The sequence below is a fragment of the Pristiophorus japonicus genome, chromosome 13 (assembly GCF_044704955.1).
Source record: "Pristiophorus japonicus isolate sPriJap1 chromosome 13, sPriJap1.hap1, whole genome shotgun sequence".
Taxonomy (NCBI): Eukaryota; Metazoa; Chordata; class Chondrichthyes; family Pristiophoridae; genus Pristiophorus; species Pristiophorus japonicus.
Window position 1 is genome coordinate 192,259,525 of NC_091989.1, and position 13,180 is coordinate 192,272,704.

The following is a 13,180-nucleotide window of genomic DNA, read 5'->3' on the forward strand; positions in this document are numbered from 1 at the left end:
ATATCATAAGAAACTCAAGGTAGGATGAAAGCAGCAGCTGACGCATTCTATTTCTCAACGGACATAATATTGAAGACAATGAACATGGAATTTTCAGATGCATGTGTGAGGACTTGTAAAGTCCTCACACTTGCTGGAGTGAAGCATAAACACCGGCATAGACTATTTGGGCCGAATAGCCTGTTTCTGTGCTATATATCCTACGTAAAAACCTACTATAGTGAGTGCTGATGGAATATTTTGACCCTGAGGGACACATATGAATTAGTTGCGCCTGGCCCGGTCCTCACCCAGCGTCTATATACACAAACCTTCAGTGCACCAGTACAGCCTTCGGCCGCCTGAGGAAAAGAGTGTTCGAAGACCAGGCCCTCAAATCTACCACCAAGTTCATGGTCTACAGGGCTGTAGTAATACCCGCCCTCCTGTATGGATCAGAGGCATGGACGATGTACAGAAGACACCTCAACTCGCTGGAGATATATCACCAACGATGTCTCCGCAAGATCCTGCAAATCCCCTGGGAGGACAGATGCACTATCAGTGTCCTCAACTAGGCTAGCATTGAAGCACTGACCACACTCGAGTAGCTTCGCTGGACAGGCCACATGCAGTATCTGAAATAGCAGCTCAGATTTAACTTAGAGCAATCTCGCGATACAATATCCTTCTGCGAATGAGTGACTAATAGCTTGCAATTATTTATGTCACAAAGGTATGGTACAATCAAACAAGTAAGCTGATAATTGAATACTTGACTGATGCTGTTAACAAAAACAATCGAATTAGAGTACAATTAGAAACAAATAGGTGGAGAGGAGTGAGTGATGGACCAGTTACTCAATCCTGATAATCAAATGACAAGTTATAAATGGCCAAGAATAAATCCAACCGTAGCTTTTTATTTCCCGTTAACAATCATATTTGACAAAGGGTCCATATCCAAAACACTAACTTTCTCCCTCCACAGATGCTGCCTGCCTGGCTTGCTGAGTATTTCCAGCATTCTGTTTTTGTTCCACATATAAGTTATCACCTCAGTATGAGTTAAGTTGTACATGTGAATATGGGCTTGAAGGGTAGATGCTGAGAGGCTGTTTCCCCTGGCTGGAGAGTCTAGAACTAGGGGTCACAATCTCAGGATAAGGGGTCGGTCATTTAGGACTGTTGGCCTTTATTACAAGGGGGATAGAGTATAAAAGTAGAGAAGTCCTGCTACAACTGTATAGGGTATTGCTGAGGCAACACTTATTAGAGTATTGCGTACAGTTTTGGTCTCCCTTTAAGGAAGGATATACTTGCATTGGAGACTGTTCAGAGAAGGTTCACTAGGTTGATTCTGAAGACGAAGGGGATGACTTATGAAGATAGGTTGAGTAGGTTGGGCCTATACTCATTGGAGTTCAGAAGAATGAGAGGTGATCTTACCAAAACATATAAGATAATGAGGGAGTTCGACAAGCTGGATGCAGAGAAGAGATTTCCACTCATAGAGGAAACTAAAACTAGGGGCCATAGTCTTAGAATAAGATGGCGCCCATTTAAAAATGAGATGAGGAGGAATTTCTTCTCTCAGAGGGTTGTAAATCTGTGGAATTGTCTGCCCTAGAGAGATGTGGAGGCTGGGTCATTGACTATATGTAAGGCGGAGATATGGAGATTTTTGAGCGATAAGAGAATAAAGGGTTATGGGGAGCGGGCAGGGAAATGGAGCTGAGTCCATGATCAGATCACCCAGAGTTTTCCACTTCTGATCACTATCGGGATAGGCAATGTCGTGGAGTACTACAAAGATACTCAACACAAGTCTGTTTTGGAGAAAAGAGTTGTTTATTATAAAGTACTCGATCGAGGCAGAAACAGCTTCTACATGAGTTCAATAACTCGGTGACCCAAACCAGCTGTTCTCCCCGAACAATCTTGGGTTGCTGTTTTTATACAGTCAAAATACATACAAAATCATGAAGTTCTGTGCAGAGGATTTCCATTTGTTGTTTCCCTGCCGCGTCACAAACTTTTCACCTACCTACTATAATTAATTGGTTAATACAATTATATTGACAGTAAACTTTGTTACCTCCCCTGTGCGCCGTTTATCTGCTAAGTTACGTGGTCACATCATTCTGAAATTCCGTGAACTCTTTGTCCTCTTATCCTATCTGCTTTGAAACATTTGATATGTTTTTCAATTGTATATTGTTTCCCGTAATTTCTTACCACTCCATCGGACCTCGCCTTGGAGTGTATTTTTTTCAACTATCTGATTTATCTTCCTGGGAGTTGTTTTAATCTCAGTTTCAACTCCTTCTAATGACATTTAGCTGGGTTTTCTAACTTTTTCTTTGTTCTAATTTTGATAACAGCAAAACACATTCTGTTTCTAGATTATGAGTTCAATGAGAAGGCTATAACCGTTAGTTACTAAACTGCAGAGCTCAGCTATTCCATCATGAACACATCTATATCTTTTCTTTCAGCCTTTCTTGCTTAAGATTTTAACTTTACTAAATTAATTTTCACAGGTAGACATTGTGTGAAGAAGGACACAGTGCTTCAATGATGGCCTACCAACACTCACAGACTGTACTCAAGCATTTATGTGCGATACTAAAGAACGACTGTTGTCTGTGGAACCGTTCCCCTGTATCGCAGCATGTTTCAGTGCTTTCAGGCAAAGAAGGAAAGTAGAAAATTAGCTCCACAAAAAGAACGTGGCTGCTGGCCCACCAGGTTCACGAACCTACCTTGAGGCCGGCCGGGTCAGCCCCTGGCTGCCAGTTGCTGCGCTGAACTCTACCTGCTATTTTACTTGTTGATTTTAAGTGGGTTAACTGTTCGGTTAAAATAGCAGTCAAAGGAAATTGTTATCAACACATTAAGCCTTCATACCATAATAGTGCACTGTATAATTTCCACGCTCATATCTCTCATTCCTTCATTCTCCAGAAACACATCTAGTTGCCTCCTGAAGTCATTTACACCGTCTGCTTCAATGGCCTGCCCATGTAATTTATTCCATAAATCTATTACTTTTTGTATGCAAAGGATCTTCCTGACTTCCTTTCTGATGAATTTTTAAACTTAACTCGCTTGGTGTTTCAACAAATTGACTACATCAAATTTGTTAATTCCCTTCATAATCTTGAATGGACCAAAGATTCAGTTTCATGGTATAAATCCCAATATATTTCAGACTATTAACTGTGTGAATAACATGAAAAAAATGCTAATTACCTGAACAAATTCAAAAGAACATCGACACATCCAGTTGTCCTCACCAATGCTTGTCCGATCTCTGTAAAAATGCCCCAAAAGAATTAATTGTGTTTGGTTTTCATTTTAACTGAGTGGCATCAGTGCTGGAGAGATGAACATTTCTGTACTTTGTTCAGCCCATGTCAACACCAAATGCTCCTGGTATGGCCAAACAGAGTAAAAGCCCCTTCTACACTGCACCTATAAGGTACCTGAACTTCAACGTCAGAAACGCAGCCACTAATGTGCTCATATGACTTTTCCACACCAGAAATCTTTATGGCCTGTGTTAAGAATGACAATCTGTGGGTATAGAATCATCCAGCACAGGAGGCCATTCAGCCCACCGTGCCAGTGAAAGCTATCCAATTAGACCTCTTTGAAATAGCTATCCAATTACACCAACTTCCCTGATGTGTCCCCATAGCCCTGCAGTATTTTCCCCTTCAACTTTGAGCTCCTTCTACTCCTTCACAATTAGGCTGTCAGTAACCCAATCAATTTTACTCTCGAGAGGATCGAAGACCTATACTCCCCCTCCTTGCCCCTTCTGCCTTTGGATTCTACTCAAGTGGATCCTGAAGAATTGAGTTGGTGCCACGCTGACCCAATGCCCTAGGTGGGATGGCCAGTCATCAGTTGAAAAGCTGAAATCCAGGCCGACCGATGCCAGAGAGATTTTCATCCCATTCCGAGGATCTGCCGTAGAATTAAAGTCACCATACTTCGATTATTTTGATAATCATGTTACCAATTAAAAATCCAATCCTAATCTTCGAAACACTGGTACAAAGATCCATGAAGAAGTTAATGTAAAATCTAGGTTCAAAATATTGGCACAATAGTTTAATTATTGTTTTTAAACACAAATCCAATTTCCTGCCAGACTATTCATAATTCACACTAAGCATTCCTTCAGCAGCTGAATTATTTTCAAAATAAATGATTACTTAAAATAAAAACACATGTACCATAAACTTTCGATATTCTTGGCAGTTTTATGTTGTTAAACTGCATTAGAAAATAGGTTCTGACTTCAAAATATTTAATGGGCCAAATAAGCTCTTATAAAATCCAATGATTGCATGAATGTAAGGCCTTTTCAGCCAGGAAAGAGAGGAAACTATATCCCAGCAATTTGGGCTAGATATGAACCCAGCTTCTACATTGAAAAGGACTTGAGTTAACCCCATGCACCAGTCAGTCCCCTGGAGCATTTTGAATTCAGTGTGTTGGGGACAGAAGCCAATTAAGGTTAGCAAAGACAGGAGTGATTAGGGAGTGGGACTCTGGGGCAGGATACCATGGATGAGTTTATAGAGGATAAATCTTTGTTGGCCAGAGAGAAGTCAAGCCTGGAGATGATGAAGATATGGATGAGAGTTTTAGTGGCTGTGTGGATGAGCTAAGTGTGGAGGTAGGCAATGTTAAAGGTGGAAATTGGTGGTCCTGGTGATGGGTAGGGTATTGTGTTCGAAGCTCAGCTCAGTGTTAAAAAGGATAGTGTTATTATACACTGTTAGCCACAGCCTGAGTAATCAATTACGGAGATGAATGGAATCGAACTGGATGTCACACCATACCTATGGAAGTGGATCCCCTTCCTCTGCATGGTTTTGCCAGAGGGCAGCATAGAGGTAAACCACCTTTCACAACCTCAAAACGTCCCAAAGCGCTTTAGTCAATTAAGTACTTTTGAAGTACAGTGTAAAATTATCAAAGATTAGTTGGTTTTTGAGGGCTAGAAATTCATTATAGTACAGGAGTGTGCGGTATCTTGAGAAATGTTTTGAGAATTAGCGCTACGTGCTAATGCTTTAGAATGCGCGCAAAATTCATTCTCACTACTCGAAGAAATGATTCGGGCACTAAATCAAGTCTTAAAGGTCTAGCTCAGTGGCGTTACACTTAATAGTGCTCTTTCATAGTGCTCAACAAAAATATATTTCAGTGAAAAAGAAGGGCGGTAAGAGAAGGGATAACCAGCCGTGGATAACCAAGGAAATAAAGGAGAGTATCAAATTAAAAACCAATGCGTATAAGGTGGCCAAGGTTAGTGGGAAACTAGAAGATTGGGAAAATTTTAAACGACAGCAAAGAATGACATAGAAAGCAATAAAAAAAGGAAAGATAGATTACGAAAGTAAACTTGCGCAAAACATAAAAACAGATAGTAAAAGCTTTTACCGATATATAAAACGGAAAAGAGTGACTAAAGTAAATGTTGGTCCCTTAGAAGATGAGAAGGGGGATTTAATAATGGGAAATGTGGAAATGGCTGAGACCTTAAACAATTATTTTGCTTCGGTCTTCACAGTGGAAGACACAAAAACCATGCCAAAAATTGCTGATCATGGAAATGTGGGAAGGGAGGACCTTGAGATAATCACTATCACTAGGGGTTAGTGCTGGACAGGCTAATGGGACTCAAAGTAGACAAGTCCCCTGGTCCTGATGAAATGCATCCTAAGGTATTAAAAGAGATGGCGGAAGTTATAGCAGATGCATTGGTTATAATCTACCAAAATTCTCTGAACTCTGGGGAGGTACCATCGGATTGGAAAGCAGCTAATGTAACATCTCTGTTTAAAAAAGGGGGCAGACAAAAGGCAGGTAACTATAGGCCGGTTAGTTTAACATCATAGTGGGGAAAATGCTTGAAGCTATCATTAAGGAAGAAATAGCGGGACATCTAGATAGGAATAGTGCAATCAAGCAGACGCAACATGGATTCATGAAGTGGAAATCATGTTTAACTAATTTACTGGAATTCTTTGAGGATATAACGAGCATGGTGGATAGAGGTGTACTGATGGATGTGGTGTATTTAGATTTCCAAAAAGTGCCACATAAATAGGTTACTGCAGAAGATAAAGGTACGCGGAGTCAGAGGAAATGTATTAGCATGGATAGAGAATTGGCTGGCTAACAGAAAGCAGAGTCGGGATAAATGGATCCTTTTCGGGTTGGAAATCGGTGGTTAGTGGTGTGCCACAGGGATCGGTGCTGGGACCACAACTGTTTACAATATACATAATGACCTGGAAGAGGGGACGGAGAGTAGTGTAACAAAATTTGCAGATGACACAAAAATTAGTGGGAAAGCGGGTTGTGTAGAGGACACAGAGAGGCTGCAAAGAGATTTAGATAGATTAAGCGAATGGGCTAAGGTTTGGCAGATGGAATACAATGTTGGAAAATGTGAGGTCATCCACCTTGGAAAAAAACACAGTAAAAGGGAATATTATTTGAATGGGGAGAAATTACAACATGCTGAGGTGCAGAGGGACCTGGGGGTCCTTGTGCATGAAACTCTTTTAGAGTCCTTGTGCATGAATCCCAAAAAGTTAGTTCGCAGGTGCAGCAGGTAATCAGGAAGGCGAATGGAATGCTGACCTTCATTGCGAGAGGGATGGAGTACAAAAGTAGGGAGGTCCTGCTGCAACTGTACAGGGTATTGGTGAGGCCGCACCTGGAGTACTGCGTGCAGTTTTGGTCACCTTACTTAAGGAAGGATATACTAGCTTTGGAGGGGGTACAGAGACGATTCACGAGGCTGATTCCGGAGATGAGGGGGTTACCTTATGATGATAGATTGAGTAGACTGGGTCTTTACTCGTTGGAGTTCAGAAGGATGAGGGTGATCTTATGGAAACATTTTAAATAATGAAAGGGATAGACAAGATAGAGGCAGAGAGGTTGTTTCCACTGGTCGGGGAGACTAGAACTAGGGGGCACAGCCTCAAAATAGGGGGGAGCCAATTTAAAACAGAGTTGAGAAGGAATTTCTTCTCCCAGAGGGTTGTGAATCTGTGGAATTCTCTGCCCAGGGAAGCAGTTGAGGCTAGCTCATTGAATGTATTCAAATCACAGATAGATAGATTTTTAACCAATAAGGGAATTATGGGTTATGGGGATCGGGCGGATAAGTGGAGCTGAGTCCACGGCCAGATCAGCCATGATCTTGTTGAGTGGCGGAGCAGGTTCGAGGGGCTAGATGGCCTACTCCTGTTCCTAATTCTTATGTTCTTAAAGGCTGGACCAATATTGTGTGCAGTCTAATCTCAATTCATCATTGACACAGACGTTTTCCAATACTTAAATGGGAGGTTTATTGATACTGCAACACCTTATCCTCTATATTGCTAGCTGTGCAGCTGGCTCAGCAAGGAGAAAGAAGACTGAAGCAGGTAGGCTCATGGCAGATCCACCTCAGTCGGGTGGTCAGGGTGATTGAATGCTTCAACAAATGCTACATACCATCTTCTGTAACACAAGCTTCACTCACTGCACAAAGCACCAGATCCCCAGCACTCACCCATCAATAATCTCTATCTACCAACATTCACGCCTTGCACACAATGAGAGCTATTCAACTATGGCAGGCACAGGGGTCATTAGTTATTAGAATGAATGTGATATGTTTATGCTTAAATTTATTAATGGAATTTGCAATATTTTGTGGTCTCTCTTATTTCACCTTTGCACCCAGGAGGATGCTGTCATATGGCATGACACAGGGATGGTATGGTGGGCACGTGGTGAGCAAAAGTGATCTGGGGTTTAAGTCATTCTGGTGTGACGCTGGAGGTCTGTTTGGAGAAGATGGCAGAGTTCTGTGACCACCTTGGTGATGTGGAGCTGTCTAATACACTGCTTCTCGCTTAATTGAAGACTGGAGAGGTTCTGTCAAATACCCTCAGAGGGTAAGGCCTCCTGCTGAGAGCCCTGATTGCCTTCCTCCTCCCTTTGCACACAGGTTCCCGTGTTTCTGGCTGCCTACGTTCCCTCCGCCGTAGATCCTGGAGGGCCAGGTCGACTGCCAGTACAGCCCCCATTAATGTAAGCCAACTGTAGCACTTTGATATTTTCTAAGAATAAATGTAACTATGTTTTAGTTACCACAACACTCCTGATACAAAAGAACCTTTAAATTACTGAATTAAACTGTTGCACAATGTCAAACTGACAAGCACTGAAACTCCACTAACCGGTCAGTTGCAACTCATTACTCATGATCCCTTTAAATAACGCTCCTGGAGCCGGTTACCAACTGCTTCTCACCTCCTCTCCCTGTCGCTGTCTGGTCAAGGTGATAAGGTAGGCGGCGAAAATCAATTTAGCAGATCATACACCCAGTGAGTGTTGCACACTCACTGACGCCGCGATTTGCCTGATGTTGAAGTCCCCGGCAGTACCTTTACCGGCGGCGCAACAGGGGGGCTGGATCTTCCGTGCAGCGCTGGATTCGCCTCGCCCCGGCACTACTACATCAGCGGCCCGTTACTGCCCTCTACAGGTGCTAATGGGAGGCGATAACCAACTGAATTTCCACTCCCTCCCCCTCCCCCACCCCCGCCCTGGTTTTCCATCTTTAATGAGATATAATCATCAGTAATGGATTTATAATTGTGCATAAATATTAAATGTAAAATGTCTGTAATTGTAAACCACATGCAATGGTAACCTGAAGTATATTAAAAATAAAACCCTTTGTCTATAAAAGTCAATGAGGAAACCGTAACAAGACAGCCCAAGGCAAGCGAGAGGACTGCTATAGTTGAGTAGGGAAGCTGTAGGTGAATTAATGAAAGATGGATATTAGTCCACCGTACGAATAGGGCATAGAGTGGAGCTAGATGTGTGTGGGAACCAAAGTCAGTTGTAGTTGTAACCATATTGGAATGTTATGAGAAAAGATAAAGGGAGGACCAGTGTCTGGCCGTAAGCTGGACCATGAGCCTCTCAGAGGACCATCAAGGATACCATATCTCCAGTATGGAGTCATGTTCTTTTGTATTTCCCTAACTGCCCCAGATATCAATCTTGGTGCTCAAAAACAGGCGGTCATAAGACCAGAACCTGAGTAAGCAGAGGTCCTGTGGACATGGCATCTTTACAATGATTGGCCCATAGCTTTTGAATGATAATAAGGGTATAAGATGGGGGTCCCGACAGCCACAAAAGGTAGAAGATTTCAGGAAGAATCCAGGGGACACCTGAGAGACAGAGGCAAGAGGCACAGGGTGTGGCCTACTCACTTGCGACTTAGAAACATAGAAATTTACAGCGCAGGAGGAGGCCATTGCAGCCCATCGTGTCCGTGCCGGCTGACAAAGAGCCGCACGGCTCTCGATCAGCAGTCCTGAAGGTTACATATAAACCTATGAACAATGGCGGAAAGGTAAAGAGCACCCAGCCCAACCAGTCCACCCCACACAACTGCGACACCCCTTACACTGAAACATTCTACACTCCACCCCAACCGGAGCCATGTGATCTCTTGGGAGAGGCAAAAAACAGATAAAAACCCAGGCCAATTTAGGGAGGAAAGAATCTGGGCAAATTCCTCTCCGACCCATCCAGGCGATCGAAACTAGACCAGATCACCCTGGCCGTATTCGATTCCCTGCAGTACTTACCATCATATTTGCGCCGGCCAACAAGAGGTTATCCAGTCTAATCCCAATTACCAGTTCTAGGTCCGTAACCCTACAAGTTACAGCACTTTAAGTGCCCATCCAAGCACTGTTTAAAAGTGGTGAGGGTTTCTGCATCCACCACTCTTCCAGGCAGTGAGTTTCAGACCCCCACAACCCTCTGCGTGAAGAAGCCCCCCTCAAATCCCCTCTGAACCTTCCGCTAAGTACCTTAAAACTATGCTTTCTCGTAATAGACCCTTCCATCAATGGAAATAGACCCTTACTAGCCACTATATCCAGGCCCCTCAATATTTTGTACACCTCAATAAGGTCTCCTCTCAACCTCCTCTGTTCCAATGAGAACAAGCCCAGCCTATCCAATCTGTCCTCATAACTAAGATTCTCCATTCCAGGCAGTATCCTTGTACATCTCCTCTGCACCCTCTCTAGTGCAATCACGTCCTTCCTATAATACGACGGCCAGAACTGCACGCAGTAGTCCAGCTGCGGCCTAACCAGAGTACTATACAATTTAAGCATAACCTCCCTGCTCTTATATTCTATGCCTCAGCCAATAAAGGCAAGCATTCCATACGCTGGGGGCTAAAATTCCCTACCCCAGAAGGTTACCGCCCCCAAGATGGGAGCCTGTGCGGGGAGGCAGAGGGAAGTAGAGGGGAGACAGGGGCGGGGGGTGGAGGGGAGAGTGGTGGAGGTGGGGGGGGGGGGCGGAGAAACCCAGGACGGGGGACAGGAGGGGCCACATTGCAGCGGAGGTCTGGGGGGGGCGAAGTGTGTTGGAAGGGCGGGCCTGGGGGCTCTGTGCCTCGGTGCGGGGAGTGTTCAGAGTGGGGTGGACGGGTTGACTGTGCAGATGGCGGTTAGTGGATGTGGTGTGGTTGGCGTCGCGGGGGCGTGGCTCCGGGGTGGCCGGGGCTGGGGGCTCGACATCTGGGGGTCTTCGGCATTTGGGAAGGATTCTGACGGGACGGGGCGGGTTGGGTGCGGGGGGAGTGTTCCCGGTGTTGGGTGGGTCCGGAGCTGGGGGGGGGTGGCACGCTCTTGGGATGGGGGGGTGGGCTGTTTGGAGCTGGGATTGGGAGAGACTTCTTCACTTGGGGAGTTGTTGGCCTGTGAGGTTCCCTGCCGCAGAGAGTTGTTGATGCCAGTTCATTGGATGTGCTCGGGAGGGAGTTGGATGTGGTCCTTGCGGCTGGGAGGGTCGGGGGGTGTGGAGGGGGCGTGGGGGGGGAGGTGCTGGGGTGGGTGAGCAGCCATGATCTTGTTGAATGGTGGTGCAGGCTCGAAGGGCCGAATGGCCTACTCCTGCACCTATTTTTTATGATTCTATGTCTATGCCTTCTTAACCACCTGGCCTGCTACTTTCAGGGATCTGTAGACAAGCACGCCAAGGTCCCTTTGTTTATCTACACTATTAAGTGGCCTACCGCTTAATGTGTATACCCTTTCCTTATTTGCCCTCCCAAAGTGCATCAGCTCACACTTCTCCGAATTAAATTCCATTTGCCACTGCTCTGCCCACCTGACTAGTAGATTGACATCCTCCTGCAGTCCATGACTTTCCTCTTCATTATCAACCACACAGACAATGTTAGTGTCATCTGCAAACTTCTTAATCATACTCCCAATATTCAAATCTAAATCTTTGACAAAAAGCAAGGCACCCAGTGCTAAGCCCTGTGGAACCCCACTGGAAACATCCTTCCAGTCACAAAAACATCCATCAACCATTACCCTTTGCTTCCTACCTCTAAGCCAATTTTGGATCCAACTTGCCACTTTGCCCTGGATCCCATGAGCTTTAATGTTCGTGACTAGTCTACTATGTGGGACCCTATCAAAAACTTTGCTAAAGTCCATATACACTACATCGTACACACTACCCTCATCGACCCTCCTGGTTACCTCTTCAAAAAATTCAATCAGGTGAGTCAAACACGACCTTCCCTTAACAAATCCGTGCTGACTATCCCTGATTAATCCTTGCCTTTCTAAATGTAGATTTATCCTGTCTTTCAGGATTTTTCCCAATAATTTTTCCACCACTGAGGTTAGGCTGACAGGCCTGTAATTACTCGGCCTATCCCTTTCTCCCTTCTTAAACAAGAGTACCACATTAGAAGTCCTCCAATCCTCCTGCAACATGCCCAAATCCAGAGGTCTGGAAAATGATGGTCAAGGCCTCTGCTATTTCCTCTTTTACTTCGCTCAACAGCCTGGGATGCATTTCATCGTGGGGACTTATCTACTTTCAAAGCTGCTAAATCTATTAATGCTTTCTCTCTCACTATGTTTATTTCATCCAGAATATCACACACCTCCTCGATAGCAGTATCTGCATTGCCCCTTTCCTTTGTGAAAACTGATGCAAAGTGTTAATTAAGAACCTTACCAACAGCCTCCACACAAAGATTACCCTCATGGCTTCTAATAGGCCCTACCCTTTCTTTAGTTACCCTCTTACTCTTAATATATTTACAGAACATCTTTTCCTTAATTTTTCATGCTCTTTTAGCATTCCTAATATCCTTTTTAATTTTGCCTCTTAACTTTCTATATTCCTCCAAAGATTCTATAGAATTTAGCAGTCGGTATATGACATAAGATTCCCTTTATTACTTTATCCTACCCTGTAAGTCCCTAGACATCCAGGGGGCTCTAGAATTGTTATTCCCACTCTTTTTCTTTAAGGGCACATGTTTGGCCTGAGCCTTTCGGATCTCCTCCTTGAATGCCTCCCACTGTTCCGACACTGATTTACCCACAAGTACCTGTTTCCAGTCCACTGTGGCTAAATCATTCCTCAACTGAACAAACTGAGCTTTTCCCCAAGTTGGGACTTTTACTCCAGGCCTATCCTTGTCATTATCCCTAACTAACTTGAATCTGACTGAATTATGGTCACTGGCACCCAAGTGCTCTCCCACTAATGCCCCTTTAACCTGCCCAGCTTCATTCCCCAAAACTAAATCCAAAACCACCCCCTCTCATGTTGGGCTTGTTACATACTGACTAAAAAAGTTCTCTTGAATGCATTTTAAGAATTCTGCACCCTCTATACCCTTCACATTATATTTGTCCCGATCAATATTTGGATAGTTAAAATCCCCTACTATTATTGCCCTATGATTTTTGGACTTCACAGCAATTTGCCTACATATTTGCTCCTCTATCTCCTTCCCACTGTTTGGGGGTCTATAATAAATGCCCAGCAGTGTGATCGCCCCTTTTTTATTTTTCAATTCGACCCATATGGCCTCATTTGATGATCCCTCAAATATATCATCCCTCCTCATCGCTATAATAGTTTCTTTAATCAATACCGCGACAACCCCTTCTCTGTCTTGTCTAAAAATCCTGTAACCAGGAATATTTATCTGCCAAACCTGCCTCTCTTTCAGCCATGTTTCTGTAATGGCTATAATGTCATACTCTCAAGAATCTACCTGTGCTCTTAGCTCATCCATGTTATTCGCTATACT

The 13,180-nt window shown here is 44.1% G+C and overlaps 1 protein-coding gene across 14 annotated transcripts in view; it reads right to left on the reverse strand.

Moving 5' to 3' along the window:
• terb1 (telomere repeat binding bouquet formation protein 1) overlaps positions 1-13,180 on the reverse strand; it is a 235,388-nt gene that overhangs the window by 178,002 nt on the left and 44,206 nt on the right. For all 14 annotated transcript variants that reach the window (XR_011596397.1, XR_011596396.1, XM_070898307.1 and 11 more), the window contains one exon: positions 3,235-3,295. Coding sequence is in view for 12 of the 14 variants with exons in the window: in XM_070898307.1 (XP_070754408.1) it covers positions 3,235-3,295 (61 nt within the window). In the remaining 2 variants the exon portion in view is untranslated. The remainder of the gene's footprint in view (positions 1-3,234; positions 3,296-13,180) is intronic.